The sequence below is a fragment of the Lichenostomus cassidix genome, chromosome Z (genome assembly GCF_008360975.1).
Source record: "Lichenostomus cassidix isolate B80296 chromosome Z, HeHo_3.0, whole genome shotgun sequence".
NCBI classification, from domain to species: Eukaryota; Metazoa; Chordata; class Aves; order Passeriformes; family Meliphagidae; genus Lichenostomus; species Lichenostomus cassidix.
Genome location: NC_139511.1, coordinates 50207704 through 50227910, shown reverse-complemented (window position 1 = coordinate 50227910; position 20207 = coordinate 50207704). Strand labels below are relative to the sequence as shown.

The 20207-nt window shown below is 40.2% G+C and overlaps 1 protein-coding gene across 6 annotated transcripts in view; it reads right to left on the bottom strand.

Moving 5' to 3' along the window:
* The window catches only part of ARHGEF28 (Rho guanine nucleotide exchange factor 28), a 115352-nt gene that overhangs the window by 40034 nt on the left and 55111 nt on the right, over positions 1-20207 (bottom strand). For all 6 annotated transcript variants that reach the window (XM_085043047.1, XM_085043048.1, XM_085043051.1 and 3 more), the window contains 9 exons: positions 14654-14784; positions 11944-12245; positions 9330-9474; positions 7923-8034; positions 4295-4375; positions 3207-3246; positions 2550-2673; positions 1036-1168; positions 597-652 (listed from right to left, as the gene is read on the bottom strand). In XM_085043047.1, the coding sequence (XP_084899173.1) occupies positions 597-652; positions 1036-1168; positions 2550-2673; positions 3207-3246; positions 4295-4375; positions 7923-8034; positions 9330-9474; positions 11944-12245; positions 14654-14784 (1124 nt within the window). The remainder of the gene's footprint in view (positions 1-596; positions 653-1035; positions 1169-2549; positions 2674-3206; positions 3247-4294; positions 4376-7922; positions 8035-9329; positions 9475-11943; positions 12246-14653; positions 14785-20207) is intronic.

The following is a 20207-nucleotide window of genomic DNA, read 5'->3' as shown; positions in this document are numbered from 1 at the left end:
TTACTTCTTAAGAGTTAAGGTAGTATCCATCAGCTCCAATGCTGATTTTGCCCTGTCCATAGAAGCAGCTGAAAACTGCAGTGAGCAACTGCCTAGGTAGGCAGCTGTGAAGTCTCCGTCAGAGATTTTCCAGAATGGGTGAAACAAACATCTGCCCAAATTTCTACCTAAGTGTGAGCTTGCCCAAGTGTGAAGAGGTGGATAAGGTCACCTGCCAGAGCCCCTTCTATCTCTGCTTTCCATTATGCCAATCTCATTGGATCCCCCTTTGTACACAAGGGTTCTTTGTGGTTTTGAGGGGCCCTTCTTCTCAATCCATTTTGTAATCCTCCTGGCACACCATTTCACAATTTGAGCTTGCACCTCTTCAAAAATACAAATACCTCTTGAAACTTATTTTTGACCCCCTACAAAAAATTGTTATTCATGCACAGTGTTTGCTCTGTTGGTCACACTAGCCATTCTGACACCCTTGCAGCCCTTCACACACAGATACTGGGTCCAGGCAGTCTGTGTGTATTTTCTTTTTTCCTTCATCGTGTTTCCAGCCCCTTGGAAAGCAAGTATGCTCTAGTAAGATCAGTGTAGGAGGTTACCTTGGTGCACACTGGAGAGCACTCCTTGCAGCTTTTATGCACAATCACGTTGCAATCTGAAAGACAAGGTATGTTTCAAAGCCTGGCACCAAACAGGGTTCCCACTCTGAAGAAAATGTACTATGAGGCTTCAGCTTTTCCCTTTTTCAGGTTCACTTATTAAGTAATCCTCAGGATTCTCTGATGTGCAGATCCAGGCTAGAAGGAGGTTTCTGCCTAATGTGCTAGGGCTAGGAGACTGACAAGGCCCCTTCTGAATGTGTTACCTGCTGTCCTTCCTCCCTCTCCCTTGTCAACCTCAGCTCACTACATAAAGCAGGTACATCCAAATGCAGACAAGGTTTCTTTTTCAAACAAAACACTGAACCAGGAGGTCAAAACATCGCTCAGATGTAAAATTCACAGGTGAAGCCACATGTAAAAGACAGCAGCTACTTACGAGCACATTGCAGTGACTCCTTTCCTAGGAGGGCCTTTTCACAGACCATACATGGGACAACTCCTGGGAAGGTCCCATTTGTAAAACTGTGCCTGGTTGATTTCTCCTTATCTTTGGTATCTTTATTTTTCATCTTCATCCCCAACAACAGAAGCAGGAAAACAAAAAAACAAACAAACAAATAAATAAGATAAAGCAATTTAATCATAAAAACAAAAAAAAAATTCCTTTTTAAGACCGAATTATTCAGAATATTTATTCCCTGTCCTGGAATACTTGCAACAGCATACTGTACTCTTACACCCAACAGTGTTGAAGCCCTAAAAAGATATTGGCATTGCTTTTACTGGTAGCTAAGCCTGGAAGCATTACCAAGGAAGACCAGCAAATTTACAAATCTACAAAAAGGGGAAGGACAGGATATAAAATTTAAGAAGTTTTATTGGTTCACTGCACACACAAATATCAATGCCTATATCCCCTATATTTATACAGCTCCTGCCCGTGCAGATAAAGGTGCAGTTATGCAAATTTACACAAGTTGTTTTTGGATCTTAAAAGACATTAGAAACAACCTATTTTTAATGAAAGGTAAAAAGCTTAATAAATTCTGCCTATTTTTACACTACCCTTGTTGGCATGAGTATGCATCTAGTACAGTTACAGTTAGTGTTATACTTCAGGAGAAAACACAGACACAGGCTGCATGACCAGACATATATGTTCACAGCCAGTTCTGACACTCTTGAAGATACCACCTCAGACAAACATCTTCACTTCCATGTACTTTAGGATGTCCTGGGGCACAGGAGGGCATGCTAAACCACTTGGGGCACAGGAGGGCCTGCAAAACCACCAAAAGGCCAGCCAGAAAGAGCCTGAAGGCCAAGCCTGTCTTTCAAGCTGCTAATTTATCTCATTGACCTAAAATAAATATGCTTTAGAATTACATTACAGTGCTGTAATCTATCTTCCATAGTAGGTATGTTTGACTGTGCAGGCCTCAAATCTGCAACTCTCTAGCACCAAGCTGTGCTTACATGTGCAAGAAGTCCCATTAACTTCAAATAAGGCAAATTCAACTAATTACATTCTAATATAGAAGTTTGCACACTCAAGTACTTTTTGAGAGCAATTCCAACAACAGGTCTATATATCTTACTTTTATTTAACAAAGAAAAATATTTTTAAAATGCAATTCATACATTTAAACTTTGGATAAATCATCAAATGGAATTACTGATGACATAAAAAAATAGCTAGGAAGATACTTAATATTGTTCAGCTAAGGCTGTTATTTAAAAGGAAAGCTGGTTTTTAATGTGAAGGCCATTTTAGGGTATCCTGCATATGTTTCAAATTTAAAAATGATAAAGTGAAAAAAGCCTTCCTATTACTTTTGCAGTTTTGTAATAACAATTTATCTTTACATTAAAATTTAGCTTCCACTTATAACTCATTTAATTACAGTGACATAATCATACATAATAATATAGACATAAATCCTAAATTACCTTGCATTTATTGCGTGTGCTGGTCATCCGGTTCATCAGAAAGCTGAAAGTCCGACTCACTTTATATTTTTCAGACTCACTTTTTGAGGGTACAACATATTTATTCCATTCCTCCTCCTGAATCCTAAAACAGAGACCACAGAAAAAATGTTCCGCATTTCAGTGGAACAGTCTTTTCATTAGCATACAGCAGAACCTGAACAGTGCTTGTTTCACCTAACATCTAAAATTACATGCTTTGTTGTGGTTATAACAGACGTTGTGAAAAATATTGCAATCCCTCTATAAAAAGAACTAACCCTTGCCAATGGAGTGCTCTGCATCTGCATGTGTAACAAGCTTGCCTAGATTACAGTTGGTATCAAAACCTCCCTTGCTTTTCCTGCAGTGGTTTGGACATCCCTACAGTGGACAGGAGCCCCAGCAGCAAACAGGAGCCCACCCCTACTTTGCATGTTCCATAGTAAATCCCTGATGCAGGATGTGTGTGGTGAGAGCCGCATTGAGCTTGGCACATGGTTTAGGCACAAGCAGATGCTCAAATCAAACTGCTCAAATCCTGTGTGGAAGGGGTGCCGATGTCTCTTCCCCAAGAGGCTCCCTAGATGGCATACTTGCACAGACCTGCTCCCGGCTCCCCGTGACTCACACCCGTACCTTTGCTCTCGGGACTGCTCAGGCAGACTGTACGCTCGCTCTGCAAGACACAAACAGCCATCAGGTACTCACATTGCAAGGTCATCAGGTTTATTTGAACCTCCACCAAGACATAAGCTTGGTGGAGGTTCAACCTCCACCAAGACATAAGCTTGACATTAAGGGTTTGCAATGTCGTTTGAAAATTAGGAAGGCAAAAACATACAGACATTAGAAACAGCTTTTTCTAGGTTAAGACCACTTCCTACTAAGCTTTTAGTTGAAAGAATCTGCCAGGATTGAGAAGCATATCGGTGAATGTCAGTCTCTGCAAACAGCCTGTTTTTAAGAATAGCAAAAAATATTTCCTTTGTTTTTCCTAACAACCCAGACTTGAATTACTCATCCTTCATTTTGCTTTTTACATAATTTACTGCAAAATATCTTAATGACATTCTTCTAACATTTGCAATTACACATCTTATGCAACTACATCTATGAAAAAAATTTAAATCCCTCTATATAAAGAGGAATACTACTCTAGGTACTGCACAAAATGTTTAATGTGTGACAAATTTGTATCTTCCATGATTCTATGATCTTATAAACAGATGACTCAAGGAGATACTTTCACAAACTCTCTAAAAAGCAAAATAAAAGATGAACAACTCAGTTGGGTTGTTTTGGAAGAAAATGAGCCCAAAACTATAGATATCACGACCATTTTCAAATTAGAAGCCACTTCATTTTGCAGACATTTTTAGCAAAGCTACCACAGGTATGGTTCAGAAAGTCAAAGACCAAGACTAAGTCAAAGACCAAGACTAAGTCAAAGACCAGACTATGCTTTCTTTGAAGTTAGATACTTAAGACTTAAACACCCTTCACTGAATCAGTATCTCTTCATACTGAATGTATGACTGTAGACTTCAGGTTAGAAGAGCTAGAGAATTTACCAAAGAAGCAGCGAGACCGAAAGGGCATTTCAGTTAGTTGTCAGGCACAACCTGTGCCACAGGATGCTTCTGTAAGAAACCAATACCATGTATCCATGGGAGATGAAGACAGTCTCATGCAAAACACGACAGGGTTGGCACTGAAGTACTTACTAGAAAGGTGGAGCTGAGACACTGACTTAGAGAGTGTAAGGGCCTGAAGTAGGGATGGACCACTGTTCATGAGCACACCATCTACAGAGCAGGGACAAATCCTTTACTGTTACAGTCTGGAAATACCCTCTTGAATAAAGGCAGGCAGTATGTTTTAAATCTGAGCATATTTAAAAGCTTCCATCAGAAACAAATGCTGTTTTGCCATTTTCTCATATTATTTGTGAAAAACACCATCCTGTTGTCATCCTGCATTCATCCACTTTGGCTTACATTTTGTTGCTATGTGCAAGGGCATCTGCACCCCCCTCTTGCATAGCTAAGCCCTGAGTAAGATGTCCTCAGTGTTGGCAGCTGGGCAGAAGTGAAGGGGCAGGTTTTCCATGTGAAGACTCCCACTCAGACCCAGACACAATCCCACTGCAGCCCACAGAGATCAGGATTAACTATCTGATCAGAATGAACTTGGTCCTAGCTTCTTGGACCAAGCTCCTGAGCTAGTCCTGTACCCAGATACAACTGCTCAAAGTGATGAAAGGTGTGCCTACCTCACACAATAATCACCACTGCCAGCTGCCAAACACTATGTTCAATGCTCCCATCCTTGCCAAATGCTGGCCAAAAAAGGGACAATGCAGCTCAGCACACCACCACCCTCCTTCCCAGCATTATACTACATCTGTGATGCAGGCTGCACAACACCCAGCTTCTAAATTATGGACAGGAATGGGTTTCCACTTTCTCCACAAAATATGTAAAGGTCCAACACTGACTGTTGGAGGAAGGGGAGAAAGAATGAAAAGGAAACAAGTCCAAGCCCAGATCAAGTCAGGGCAGGTAATGGTGTCTGGGTGAAACTTAATGGACTGTGACACCAACAAACTCCGTTAGCTGCAGCATCAAAGGAATTCTGTTTTACTTTAAAAACATGACTCTGGGCTTTGCTATTCTTCTGTTTTTTAATTCTGTGATATACTTCTATCTTTTTCTTCTGCCTTGTTTTTTACAAGGACTTCTCACCTGATCTGTTGGATATAAATGCTTACAAATATTTTAGGTGATGGGGGAAATACAACACAGCTGCACTGCTGCAGGCAGCAGTACATTCTCCTCCTTACAAGACATGAAATCTTGCAATGAATTTGAGTAACAACAAAGAAGTTATTTGTTGCACTGCTTAATTCAGTTTCTTAGGATAAAAGAAGTCTGCAGACAAAGTATCTCTCACCCCCAAAACAGTTTTTGAAGTCATTAAATTATTTCAAAGTTAATGATAACACTTCCACAATTTTTGTAAGTTTTCACATTGAATGTCAAAGAATCACAGAGTTGTTAGGGCTGGAAAGGATCTCAAAGATTATTAGAGTACTGAGGGAGCTGGCAGAAGAACTTGACAAGCCACTCTGCATGACTTACCATCAGCCCTAGTTAACCAGGGACATCCCAGATAACTGGAGGTTGGCAGGTGTGGTGCCCATCTACAAGAAGGGTCAGAAAGAGGATCTGGGAAATTACGGCCTGTCAGCCTGATCATGGTGACCTCAGTGCAGGGGAAGGTTATGGAACAGAAGTATCTTGAGTGTGATCACCAGCACATACAGGACAACCAGGGCATCAGGCCCAGCCAGCATCTCCCAGAGAAGCTGGCAGCTCATGGCTTGGACAGGTGCACTTTTTGCTGAGTGAAAGACTGCCCAGAGAGTGATGGTGAATGCAATTATACTTAGTTGTCAGTCTGTCCCCAGTGCTGTTCCCCAGGGCTCAGCATTGAGGCCAGTCCTATTTAGTATCTTTATCACTGATTTGAATGAGAACATCAAATGCACCCTCAGTTAGTTCACAGACATTGCCAAGCTGGGTGGGAGTGCTGATCTGCCAGAGGGGAGGAAGGCTCTGCAGAGGGATCTGGACAGGCTGGACCATGGGCTGAGGCCACTGGTGTGAAGTTCAACAAGGCCCAGGGCCAGGTCCTGCCCTTGGGTCACAACAACCCCAGGCGGTGCTACAGGCTGGGGCAGAGTGGCTGGAAAGCTGCCCACAGGAAAAGGACCTGGGGGTGCTGGTGACAGCAGCTGAACATGAGCCAGGGTGTGCCCAGGTAGCCAAGAAGGCCAATGGCATCCTGGCCTGGATCAGCAACAGTGTGGCCAGCAGGACCAGGGCAGGGATTGTCCCCCTGTACTTGGTGCTCGTGAGGTCACACCTCAAATCCTGTGTTCAGTTCTGGTCCTCTCATTACAAGAAGGACATTGAGGTGCTGAAGCGAGTCCAGAGAAGGGCAACAGAGCTGGTGAAGGGTCCAGAGAGTAAGTCCTACGAGGAGCAGCTGAGGGAGATAGGGGTGTTTATCCTGGAGAAAAGGAGACTCAGTGTAGACCTTATTTCTCTCTGCAACTCCCTGACAGGAGTGTGTAGCCAGGTGGGGGTTGGCCTCTCCTCCCAGTAAACAAGTGACAGCACAAGAGGAAATGGCCTCAAACTGCTCCAGGGGAAGTTCAGGTTGAAACTTCAGGAAGAATTTCTTCACTAAATGGGTAGTCAAGCGTCAGAATGGGCTGCCCAGGCAGGTCATAGAGTCACCTGGAAGTGTTCAAGAAACAGCAGATGTGGTACTTAGTGCTATGGTTTTGTTTACATGATGATGTTCGGTCAAAGGTTGGGCTCAACGACTTTGGAGTCATTTCCAACTTCAATCACTCAGTGATGCTATGATCTAGGTCTAACCCCCCTGCCATGGACAAAGATGCCACCCACTAGATGAGGTTGCTCAAAGCCCCGTTCAGTCTGGCCTTGAACACTTCCAGTGATGCAGCATCCACAGCTTCTCTAAGTGTCCATTCCATCTGGTTCACTGAGGCTCCTATGTCCTGCCCCTGGCTCTGGACTGCTGAAAATCTAAAGGTATACGGGAGTGAGAGACAAGCTGGAAATAAGCAATGGGCATGGTTGCAGAGACAGAGGTCAAGCCTCTTGAATGCAGGTGTTTTTTAAGTAGTGTGAGCTGTATGAAAAGCACAGTGTATGTATTTCACATTTTGCACAGTTTTCAAATATAACCCACTCCCTCATTAAGAAAAGTGTGGGTTGTCTTCTAAACATTAAACTATGTGCCTAGAAATAAAGCATGTCAGAAACAAATAAAAAAAATTACAAACTTCTTGCAGAAACATCTCTGACTCCACTTGATGAAGAGAATGGGTTTTGTCTCCTAGCCTGTAGAGAAGCTACAGCCCATCACTGTTTTGGATATTACCCAGGATCTGTGGGAAGCTGGAACTATCCGTCCTCTCTGATGGCTCTTCTGTGTCATCCTAACCTTCCTCCTGGTCTCTGTCAGACACTCAGCAGGAGGCTAGGGTAAGGAAGGATCTTCTAAAAAGAGGATTACTGCACTTGCCTGCATTAGTTTTTGTGGCTGTTGCTCGCCCAGTTTGTGTGCCATCCCAGGGATCAGAGGCTGTATCATGGGAGGGCATGACAAGGCTGCAGATGGGAGAAGAGTGAGGGGTGATGGTAGGGCTACCTGAAGGCTACTAAATGTACACATTGGTAAGCTCTCTAAAGTAACACCATCCTCACTGGGCCTGAAGTGGGCAGGTACTGAATGATTCAAAGCCAGAGAACTGACCTTCATTTGAATCCCCAGCTGTGAAGTCCCAAGGAATGCGAGGTCTTCCTACCAAACCTTTGGGTGAGGAGCAGGAATAGGAGCGTGACCGAATCCCAAGCACTGTGCATTCCTACAAGAAATTGCAGCAAGTGAAACTTTGCGTAATTTTGAAATGCATCAGCAACAGAAACAAATCAGGAAGAGCTGACCACTCACATATGTTTTCTTGGCTTCAAAGAAGATTTTTGACAACTTCAAGTGAATTCTAAGGAAGGCTGTCATATTTCCACCAAGATAAATTTTTATATACTCCAGGAAATAGTTTGTGGGTACAAGTTAGACTAAGAAACTAAAAGAAAGCTTACATTTTTCAAATTCATAACAGGCAACATCCAAACAGTATTGCTGATCATTATATCTGACGACCAAACTATCTTCTTTTACCAAGGAAGGCATTAATCTTAGTACTTTAATACTTCAAGAACATTTCATGGATACTATGGCCATGCCTTGAAAATTACCAATGGCAGAGTTTCCAAAGATAGGAGCTCACCTCTTTCTCTTTTCTCTGTATTGTTTTTGGCTTTTTTAATAATTATTGTGTTTGAAAACATTTTCCAATCACCAAATATGTCAATAGGAAAAATTTAAAGGAAATCCCCTAATTTTTGATTTATTTACACTTTAACACAGCCTATTCCTAAAACTCCTCCAAAGAGCTTACCTTATTATTTTTTAAAAGTAGGCCTAACAGAATTTATGTTTGTGCTGAACTCTTTTTCTGCCTTCATGTAATCATTTGCTGAAGGTGAGATAAAGTTCTACAATGTCAACAAGTGCATCTAAAAAATAGTAAGAATCTCTGCTAACAAGCAATAATTCTACACTTGTGTCAGGAGATCTCAGAACTGGCACCATGGTCTAGTGAAAATTAATGTAGACAGGATACTTCAGAAAACTGCAATGAAAAGGAGATTTACATTGGTCAATGAACAAAGCCAACTGAATTTCCCTGAGTTTAGAAATTGTTTTAAAACAGGCAGCAGGTCAGTTTTAAACTTTGCAAAGCAATACTCTTTTGCGTAACTTCAGCTGGTTAAACATTTTTCTCACTAAATATATTTAGGTTAAAAAATGCTGATTCACTGAACATGAGATATTTCCTTTGTAACACTTCTGATAAATGATGTGTTTTTTAAAGCTGAAGCAAATCTCTGATGGACACTTTCTTTCCATGGCTGCTGCCCAGCCCAGCCACAGCCAGGGAGCTCCAGCTTCACAACCCTGTGTGAGTGCTCTCTGGACAGACTAGCACTGCCAGCCAGGAACTCATCTTTCCTCTTCAGATTCACATGCTTCTCACACAATTTCAGTGATCAACTTAAAAGGCAAACAATTCAAACTAAGATGGTATCAAATAAATACCTTGGTCTGCAGACTGGTAGGGAAGTCCAGTCCATCTCTGCTAGAAGCCATGGCCTCTGGAGAGCCGAGGGGAGGGTAACAAGCGTGGGTTCTGTCCGACACACCTCCGCTACCGCTGTCCACTTCAAGGTCATCGAGACTTGAACTGAAGAAGACAATAAAATCTTTAGCTTCCCAGAATTCCTCATAACAATTTATTTTAATGCAACAAGAAATGACACTGCTGAATCCTCTGAACAATGACAGCCCAAACTACCGTGATTATGTCAGGTGAACCATACTGTGAGGCCTGAGGCCTCTGAGGCCTCTCTCAGGTCTGCAGTCACCTAGTCAAGACACTCAGTTTCTCTGCACAGGACCCCTCTGACCGTGCCTTGCGGATCTGCAGTGCAGATATCTGCATCACTCATGATCGTGCACACTCCCACCACAGCCAGCCACCTATGGATCATGACTTTTATATCCATGTGCAGCATCTCCCAAAAAATGAGATGTTTTGTTCCACGCATGAACCTGCCTCTCTACACATGCTCAGATTGCAGTACCAAGACACGTGGGTATAGATGGATATTATGTGCATGTGTGTATTTGAAAGATATGATATGGCTGTTCACAGACATATTTTTACCTACATCTGTGACTTCTCAACAGAGGACAGAAGAGAAAAATAACAACAGGGTATAAGGAGGCTCTTGAAACAGTTTGAGGTTCAGTTCAAAAGATATACATTTAAAAACATACAGAGCTACAGGCAGACTGGAAAATCTCTGGCTAAATCAATATGTCAAACAAGTAAAGACCATTTGATTGGCAAGGGTTCCTGAGCAGGAGTGTGCACTACAGTTGCTCAAGCAGTGTTAGTTTCCCAGGATGAGTCCTGTTACCTGCAAGAGCAAGTTCATGGTCTCTTCATCAGAGTGGCTGGAAGGAATGGTTGACTGCTTGCAATAACATTCCAGCCTTACAACATAAAACTTTAAATTATGTGTGGTATTTCTAAATAGCCAGAGTTCCTACCAGGAATGAGAGCACAAAAATTCCTTCACACACCACTACTTTGTTGAAGCACAAATCTATCACTACTGTCTGAAACTATTTCCTTATTACAAATTCTAGAGACAGTATCTTGTAATGTTTATGAGTAATAGCCCATGTGACATCTCAGAAACAAGTTGTTTAAATGCATTATCAGTTACTGTCACATGTTAAAAATTGAAAAAGTGATACGTGTCTATGTCAACAGACAAGTATCCATGACTTCCTGTGGTAACTTCTCTAGGGAATTTTTCTGACATAAAAATCTGGTTTAAAAATAGAATTACATACTAGTGGTCCTATTTTATGTGTAATATTTGGATCACTTACACATGTCATATGACATGTGAAAATTTACACACACTCTTAAAGTTCTCATACAGGTACCTGAATTAGGTCTTAAGAGGAGTGAGTCTATCTAAAAATGTATAAATGTATAGGATAAAAATGTTTTTGACTAGAGGCACAGGAAGATTATAGTACTCTACATGATACCCCAATAGCTAGTAAAAAAAAAAAAATGTGAAAGAAAGAAAAACCTCTGTCTGACATTTATTGTATTATCTGTGTTAAAGATTCCTCTTAGTGGGACTTTATATTTGCATACGAAACTCAAAATTAAGGGAGCAGGGAAAATTTTATTGCTCACTTTAAATAGTAGTTGGCTGACACTGTTGCTTCCTTACTGTTTTTACACAGATCTGACGCTCTACCTCCAACTAGTCCTAACAGTCTTCAAAGGTGGAAGCAAGATTCAGATTTCCTCCTGTGTAAGAGGGAATCTCATCTATCTAGAGAAGCAGTAAAACCTTTTCATCATGAAAATTTATTGTTAAATTATTTAATTTTTGAATTCATTGTTAAAAACCTAATTTTAATAACCAAAATCACAGTTTCATCCTTGAAGCTCTCTGCTTTTCTGAAGCCAACCAGTTTCCACCATAACCTAAAGCCATTTGGAAGAGGGTCTTCAGACAAATGGCAGTAAACCATGTATACCAGCAATGGAGAAGAACACAGTCTGAACCTATCAAAAAAGCAGCTAAACTCTGCTCTGGCTTTTTTGAGATAAAAAATATCTATGCAATCAGGACTAACATGGTCCTTCTACAGGCCTATTTAAAGACTTGAAAGTTTCCCAGAGACTTCAACAGATTTTGGACTATTTTCTTAATGGAAAATATATCTTGGGAAAAGAAGAGTGAAATTCTGTTACTAGGCAAAAATGCCACAATGGCAATGACAGCAAAGAGCTGGTTCTTTTTGGCTTTTTGGGGTTTTTGGGTTTTTGTTTTTTGGGGTTTTTTTTGTAAAGACTATGTGCATACAAGGAAAAAAGTAAGAAAGTATCTATTTGCATTAAAAATACATTTATTATGAGGAAAATTTTATTTGTTAAAAATGTCTTCACAGCTATTTTACGGAAACAGATTGTTTTGACAATAAATACCAGTGATAAAAAGCAGAGATTTCACCCCAGTAATACTATTTGTTACTCCAGATTCTGCTTCACCTTTTGAAAAAAAAGGTGGTTATAAATAATCCTTATTCTGGCCATATCATCAAGTTAATTCCATACCTTCTTCTTTTCATGTCAGTATAAAGTTGGCCCCGATCCTTAATAAATCCATGGGTCTTGAATGGAAGATATGAATCTGCTACATACAGATGAGAAGGTGAAATGGCATGTCTTAATTCTGCACTTTCTTCATTTTTTATCGACCTCTGACTTTCTTCCTTTGGGAGATACATAAATTGATCATTCTCCTCAAGGGAAGGAGATGAAGAGCTCTTGGCCATTGGGATTGAGTCAGTGGGATTCAGGCACATTTCATGGCTGACACCATCTCCATGAATGTAGTTAGTCTTTAAATCTCCAGCCTACAGGTAAAAAATGAATGCCGGTAAGAGGCAATAAGAAGACATATTGTCAGGAAACAAGGAAAAGAGTAGTTTGCCATTTTACCTAGGGACATATGTTTTGTGAGGTTTTTCCCTATTACTTTCTACACCACATGAATTGAAGGTAAGTTATATAGCTAAGTGATTCTAGACTTTGCATTACTTTATTCCCTAATTAGAGCAGCAATGAATTGGTATTTCCAAGTCTACTGAATTTTTCACTCATATTTATATCTTTTATTAAATGTACTGATACATATATTTATAGCTTTTATTAAAAACTACCCTTGAGTTGAGCAAAAAGTATGCATTATACATTAGTGTGGGAGACATATGGAAGAGAATTCAAACATTCTGCAATTTAATTTGGAAAAATCAGCCTACACATAATGCACTTTTAATTTTTCAGCACCAGTTTCCTAAGCTTTGAGATAAATATACATGACCTGGAATAGAGTTTCTCCAAGGAAGGAAGGGAAAGGACACTTATTTTTTGACATTACGTAATTCTGGGCCTGAAGCACCTCTGCTTTTACACAAAGATAGGAATGGATTTGGCAATTCTGCTTTCTCAGGTACAGAAATCAGGATTTAGACTGTGGTAACAAATAGTTCTTTGAATTCCCCCATTAACTCTACAGAAGATACTAAAATACAGTTCATTGTTAGTCTTTTAGCTAGAGGCTTCAGTCATCTAATTAGATACTGAATAATACTGAAAAGTCACACTGCCAGTGAAAACACTCAATCTCCAAAAAGCACCTGTATAAAAGCAAGAACAAAGGAAGGATTACAAATATCTCCAAACTGGTCTTTCAGATTGCTGACTTCCTCTTCTCCAGTCCCTCTTGAGATGTGCTTTCATCCCCATCTAAATTATGTTTCTCTTAGTGAAAGACAGGAAGAACTGCTGGCATTTTTGCAGCAATCCACATTTGCATTCAAAGATACAGCACATGCAAGTCTGGAAATACTTCAGTTGCACTGTGCACATGACATACACAAAGGTAAAATGCTTTTCCCAGGCCTTATGCAGCTGTTCCTCCCTGAAAAGTTATTCCTGTCTGGGCAGTGTTCCTCCTCAGCACCAGAGGGACCTTCTCCAGCAGCCACTCTGGCTCCTACTGAGTGGTGCTTAAGGGAGAATTTGGCCCCAATCAGCAGTTTAAAAAAGTAGACTGTGGCCACATACAGAGCAAAGGTTAGCAACCCAAGCTGAAGGCCCCCTGAGCAACACACTTGGGTAACATTTCCATCTGTAATAGAAATGCAGTTCTGCAGCGCTGTCCTTCTAACCTTGATATTATTCAAATCAAGGGTTCAAAGATTGCTCTTTATAGTCCCCTGACAGCTGCTCACTCATGGGTCGTTATTACATCTCTTCAGTGCATTTTGAACACACTCAGCCTTTAATTTAAACTTCCATCTCAGTTGTCACAATGAACTGGATCTGCAGTGAGTGCAGTGGGTGAAGTGTTTCAGGGAATGGGGTGAAGAGGTGAAGGAGGTTAAGAAAAGGAAAAAAAATCACACTTGCAAAATCTCAGATTTCTAACACCATCTGATAATTTCTTACTCCAATACACCAACTTTCAGCCCAGAGCGATCCCATAGCACGTTACAAATGAATAAATCACATAAAGCATCACTGAAAAATAGCTACATGCCACCAGAATCCACTATCTGTTTAACTAGACCCAGCCACCACATACATGCTGTGACCAGACAGACTTATCCTTCCAGCCCAAATTATGGTATCTGAGTGTGAGAATGGAGGAAAGATTCCAGATGCAACATAGTGATGCAAAACATAATTTGGTATGGACACTTTGGGTCATCTCCAGTGTTGGTGACCAATCAGAAACAGCAATACTAAGTCAGAATCTCCAATATCAGAACGTTCCATGACATTTGTAGGACGTCAACTTCACCTTTTCAGCAATGTCTTGTTTTTGTTGAGCCTATAAGCTTCACTATGACCTTATCATTAACTTCTGAAATTATCCAACAAATCCATCTCTATTGTGAATGTATGCAGAATTCAGAAATCTGAAGTGCACACGATCAAGTAATACCATAAATATTTCTTAAAAGGAAGCACATGCTGCTTAGCTCACGAACACACAGAAGAGACAGTGACATCTGCCTTACAGTTTCTCCTGCAGGCTAGGGAGAGCAATTCCTATCATTGACTGAATCTGTTGAAACAGACCTCTTAAAAAAGTTACAAAATATAGGTGAAAAGAGTAAAGTATTGCTGGTTTTAATTTAGAATTTTACTAATTGAAAAAACACCACTGCTGACAGATCCAGAATATCCTACTATCATGCAAATAAATTAACAGAAGGTAAAGAAAAATTAGCCAAAAGTTCAAATATAATCTTACTTGGTTTACCACCATGGAGTTTGCATATACTTCATCACTTCCGCTCAGCATGGGAGAATGTCTGGTTGCAGCAAAGAAGGTAGGGGGAGACTTCAGCTTCCTAAGAACATCAAGGGTAGAGTGTCTGTGCTCTGGAAAACAGAAATAGTGGGACATACGCCATTAAATCTGAAACCATTTCCTTCTCATCTATACATATTACCATTAAAATGGCAAAGTTAAGCATTAAGCACCAAATTTTAGGATTACAATTTGAATAATATTTGTGTGACCACAACAAAACCTGCTCATTTCATAATTGTCCAGCATTTGGTATATATTCCAGGAAGCCTATAGATGACAAGCCTCCAAAGGGTCCTGAAGAATCATTCACATAACTTAAAAATAAATGTTCCTGCATCTTGGTTAGCAAAAGCTTCTATTTTCCACCTAAGCTAGAATTTCGTAGAGATTTGTGGTTGCAAAATAAAGCAGGGCAAGATTTATGGGCTGGGATGAATTATGCATGATTCTGGCCTATACATTAAAGACCTAACATCTGATACATTAAATGAATGAAATACTGTTCAACTGGAGTCAAATAATGGTTCTCCTAAAGCATTCTACATACTGGCAGGCACATAAATACTAATCTTTGAGCAAGAATCAGATTACTGCTTTTAAAAGAAAAACACCAACAAAACTGCAAAATGGATATAAATAAAATACTACTAATACTGCCTTTACAGAGTGACAGCAATCAAGCAAGACTTGATCCATGAACAGAATGTTTGGAATTAATATTGCATCTGATCTGTTTTTGATCAGGTTCACCAGAAATCATTAACAGAAATCCATAGTTTAGTTTTCAAAATTGTGCTCATTACTACAAATATTATAAAAAGCTGTATGGGCTGTATATTTTATGCCTTTGAGTAGCAGAAATTCTGTGTTCTTCAGGCCCACTTCTCCCAGAGCTGCTTGTAAGAATGAAGAGCACATACCAGTACAGCATTTGAGCTGGTTTATCTTCTGAATGTAAAAGGAGTTAAAATTTGACAAAGCAGAAACCAATCTTGTAGACTTTGTGAAAACAGGCTAGAAGAGAATCACAGTTGTAATGTAGTTTTTCTTAAAATGCTGTAAGATAAGCATTACCATTGGAAGTGTACTGAGACAGACTACACTAAGAATGATGTGAAAGAGGAAAGCATCACACCCAACAAAATATCCAAAATCAAAACTCTCAAAAAACTTAATTCAAATTTACCTGTTATTGAATATTATTTTAAAAATCCTTTTTAAGCTGTATCAGAAATTTATTTTCTGCAGAGGGGTAAAGGAAAAGATATCACTAAAAACTTTCCCCACATTATATTCCTAAAGCAACATAACTGCTTCTGGATGATCACAGAGCCATACAGCATGGTTTGGGCTAAAAGAGAAGTTTAAAAGTTACCTAGTTCAAGCCCTCAACCATGGCCAGGGACATATTTCACAATATCAGGTTGCTCAAAGCCCATCCAAGATGCTTACAGCCCTCAGATTGCAAGAAAATTCATAATGAAGAAATAGAACTGGATTAGAAACACTTCTTAAGGTTTGGGCATTTGTTGCTTAGAAAAAAGGGAGTCCCAGTCCACTGCCAAATCTGCAATGACACACCACAGCCTTGATTTAATTTTAAGATGCTATCTCATAAAGTCCAAGAACACTAAGCTCTATACTTAGAGAAAGGTAGAAATTCCCATTTAGAAATGGCACACTGTGAATATTTGGTTTCAAGTCCTGGCAGGCCTTGTGGGATCTCATATCATTAAAACATCCTTACACATCTCATTTTGTTTCTCCCTCCTGCAAGAATTTCAGTGATTGTCATATTGAGAACTGCTAAAGCTACAAACCATTTCCTTATGTCTGACAAGATCCCAAAGCCTTTGTTTATAAATAGTATAAAAGCATTGTTTTCTACAGCAACTCATCAAACTCTGGCCGCTAAAATTATATGGAAATGTGATTTGGCAAAATTGGCAGTACTTTCTTGTGGCAAATAAAGCTTTCCAAGGCTTGGTCTTAAACCAACAACCAGGCAAAAAAAGAAGCATCAGACTCTCCATTTCTTCTTGTATGCTTATTACTCTCTTTGCGCTCCCTCTTGTATATATCCCCACTGGGTACATCTCCTGTGCTAGCCTGGCAAAGGTTCAACACATACTCCTGAAAAACAGGCCAGGCATTAGGGATTCCCACATCACAGTGTAAACCTGAGCCTAAGAAGTCAGTTTCTTGACTTCGGCAACAGTCCCCACTGCTGGGGTGCAGAAGCCTAGAGGGCAAGGGGCCTGATGTGTATGTCTCAAATATTGATAGACAGATAGCTGTAGAGCCAGCCAAGGATTGTGGAAAATGACACACTGTGAAAAAGAACAGGATGTGGCTTGAGAGGTAGGGCAGCACTTTTCTGGGACAAATGTCCTTCTTCTGCATCCTGGAGATAAGCACAACACAATACAGCTGAAGTGCAGGAATGAGGTCAAGAAGTGGGCATGGACTGTAGGGAGGAATCAAGACCACCCAAGACCCCCAAAGCTCTCTGACCTGCTTCCGGAAAGGTACAGAACAATGGACTATGCATGGTAACTCATTTGCATAGAACACAAGATACTTAGCTCCAGGGTGTGAGAAAAACTATCTAAAAAAAGATATCCCCCCCAAAGCTGGGTTGCATGTGAGCCCCAGGACCCTGGACACCCCACTAGCTGGATCAACACCAAAGCCAGGACTGGTGATCTCACTTTCTTCCTTTCTTTCTCTCTCCCCATCTTTAATACATATCCCACTCTCTCTCTTACCATTCAACTCACGTCTTCATGGAAAACCCACTGCTGTGTGCTTATAGGAGGACATCAAGAGCTACCTTTTAACTATTAGCATGCCACATTTGTAATTTATTAATACAACTTTGTAAGCTTTTGTGGACTCTGACTTTTGTCATTCATTTCAACCACAAGTATATGAGTATCTTGGGTGATCTCTTCCCCTTGAGGGTGGGATGTCACACGGGGTCTTCCCAGTCATTTAGTGGACTGCACGTCCCAAATCAGTAACAACACAAGTCCCCCTATTACTTCATGTTTTAATTTATATAGAAGCTTCTAGTAACACATCTTACCTTATTTTAAAATTCTGTACAAGACTAACAACATAAGTAGAAAATTCTGGAAAAATCTGCTGCAAGTAGAGGCTATATCAGAAAACATTACCTGCATTATGTTTGGTCTGTAAATCTTTTTTAATTGTCACTGTTAAATGCCATATGTTTTCCTGGAGATGTTCCAGTTTGTCTGTTGTTAAAAGTGAGATGACTGAATAAATATTCATTGGGATTTTAAACGAACAGGCAAATGGTAACAAATTATTTCAGGCTTCATAGAACCATAGAACCATTTATGTTGGAAAAGACCTTCAAGATCACTGAGTGCAATGGCACTGTGACTCCACTGTACCTTTTATTCCCCCTCTGCCCTCTCACCCCCCCAGTTTCAAACATGTGTGAAGGGATGACTACATCAAACTAACTTTGTAACACGAGAAGTTTAAAGACTTTGCTGAATGTGGGGGAGAGCAATATGAATTACACATTGACTGTGCTAGTAACTTATTTGCACTGGAAAGGCCCACATAGTTTAAAAAGTGACAAAATCATTGCAAACGTCCATATCACACACTGCATTCCTACAGTTTCACTAACTGCCTCCAGCCTGCCTTGCTGGCTACAAGTTCTTTTGATCTTACAGGGACCATCAGCAGACACTTCCCTCCAGACTAACATGGCAGCAGCTAACAGCTCACTGTGCTGGGTACCAGCAGTAATATGCAGCAAGGCCACATCTGCCTGAAAGATGAATATAAAAAAAAACATTTCCAAATAAAATGTTTCCAAAATCTTTCCTAGGGATTTAAAAAGGTTATTCACATTGCAGATGCAAAAATTCACCATAGTTTGTGAAAAGACAGACAAGACTGCCAGAGTAAACCAGTAAAGGTGTCCCCAGAAGAGTTTTGGCTTTGTAAGGTATTGGAAATAGATTTCAAGATGCTTACTAAACCAAAAATGGCCTGAACACAACAGAGCAGAGTTGGCTTTGCTACTGAAACAACTAGCAAACACGGCTCAACAAGCTGATCCTTCTGCCAGAGCTGAACACCCTCTGGCTCTACACTGTGATCACAGAAAAGGAATAAAGACATGCCTTCTTTAGAAGAGCCTTTGGCTCTCTGCCATCTGCCTGATAAACAGTCAAGATAGATGTGTTATTTAGATGCAATCCTGGGAAGAATAATCTCCAAACATGGATAAAATAAAAGATCTTGAACAAAGAGTAACTAGGCACAAGTTCTCTACATCTTCTGTAATATTGTAGAGTTATACAGCAGCAAAGGCTGCACATTTTACCAGCCACAAAAGCTTATATAAATACTATAAGCTAAGAAACACTATAATACTAAGAAATACGGTTTGAAAAAAAACACATGATCACCATAGCAGTAATTAAAAACATGCTTTAAGTTGGCACAAGAAAATGTATGGCCTTGAATGACCTGTCTAAGAAAAGAAAACTGACTGTTTTTTCACAAAAATCAAAACTTGAATTGTTTCATGGGAGAACACACAGCAAAAGAGCAGTGAAATACATCAACATGACCAAACCAAGAGCCAGGAAAGAAATTACAAATTCCCTTCTCTAGATACAATGAATAGTTTTTGGACAGCTCATCGTATTTACCCCCAGAAATCTGAACAAGGGTTAATGTATAATAGAAAATCAGTGAAAAATACAGGCAGCCAAGGTCGTGCAGGACTGCAGAAATATCCCTCCAAATCAGATCACCTGACTTAGAAGAAAGAAGTTCCTAGCGTGGGTCCAGCGGAAGCAACATGCACATCTGTAGATGTCAACCATACAACCAATTTCACTGGGAGAACTGCACCCCTAATTGAGGTGTCTTAGGTCTTCATTCAGACAGTGCAACTACTCATGACAGCAAAGTTGAGAAGGTATACAAGAATAACACTACATGGAGGATAAATGAGGTAGACTTTGAAGTACTTATGTCATAGATGAACATTTAACTGTCTTAAATCTATAAAGTGGAAACTAAAGTACTGCATTTCCTATACACTATACAAGGAGGATCTAGCATATGGATGCTAGAAAATAATGTCAACATGGTCCAGATGTGGTCCTATAGTAGCCACTAAGAATAAAGGCACTTGTCAATCAGACTTTGATCTTGGTCACTTAAATGCGGGCTGTAGGAAAGTGTCTGTTTTCAAGGTGCATTCACAGTCCTCATTCCCTCCCTGAAGAAGGCACCTTAGCTACTATACAAATGAATACACAAGCAGAAATAAAATGGTGTCTCATTTTATTGAACAGTGCACCAAAAAAAAAGCACTTTCCCATGATATAGGATGTTTGGTTTCACTTCCCACCTCTGCATGTGTGGACTCAGTGTGTAACTCCCACCTCCCAGCGCACTGGGACAGACTCATCAGAGACAGATATTCGCA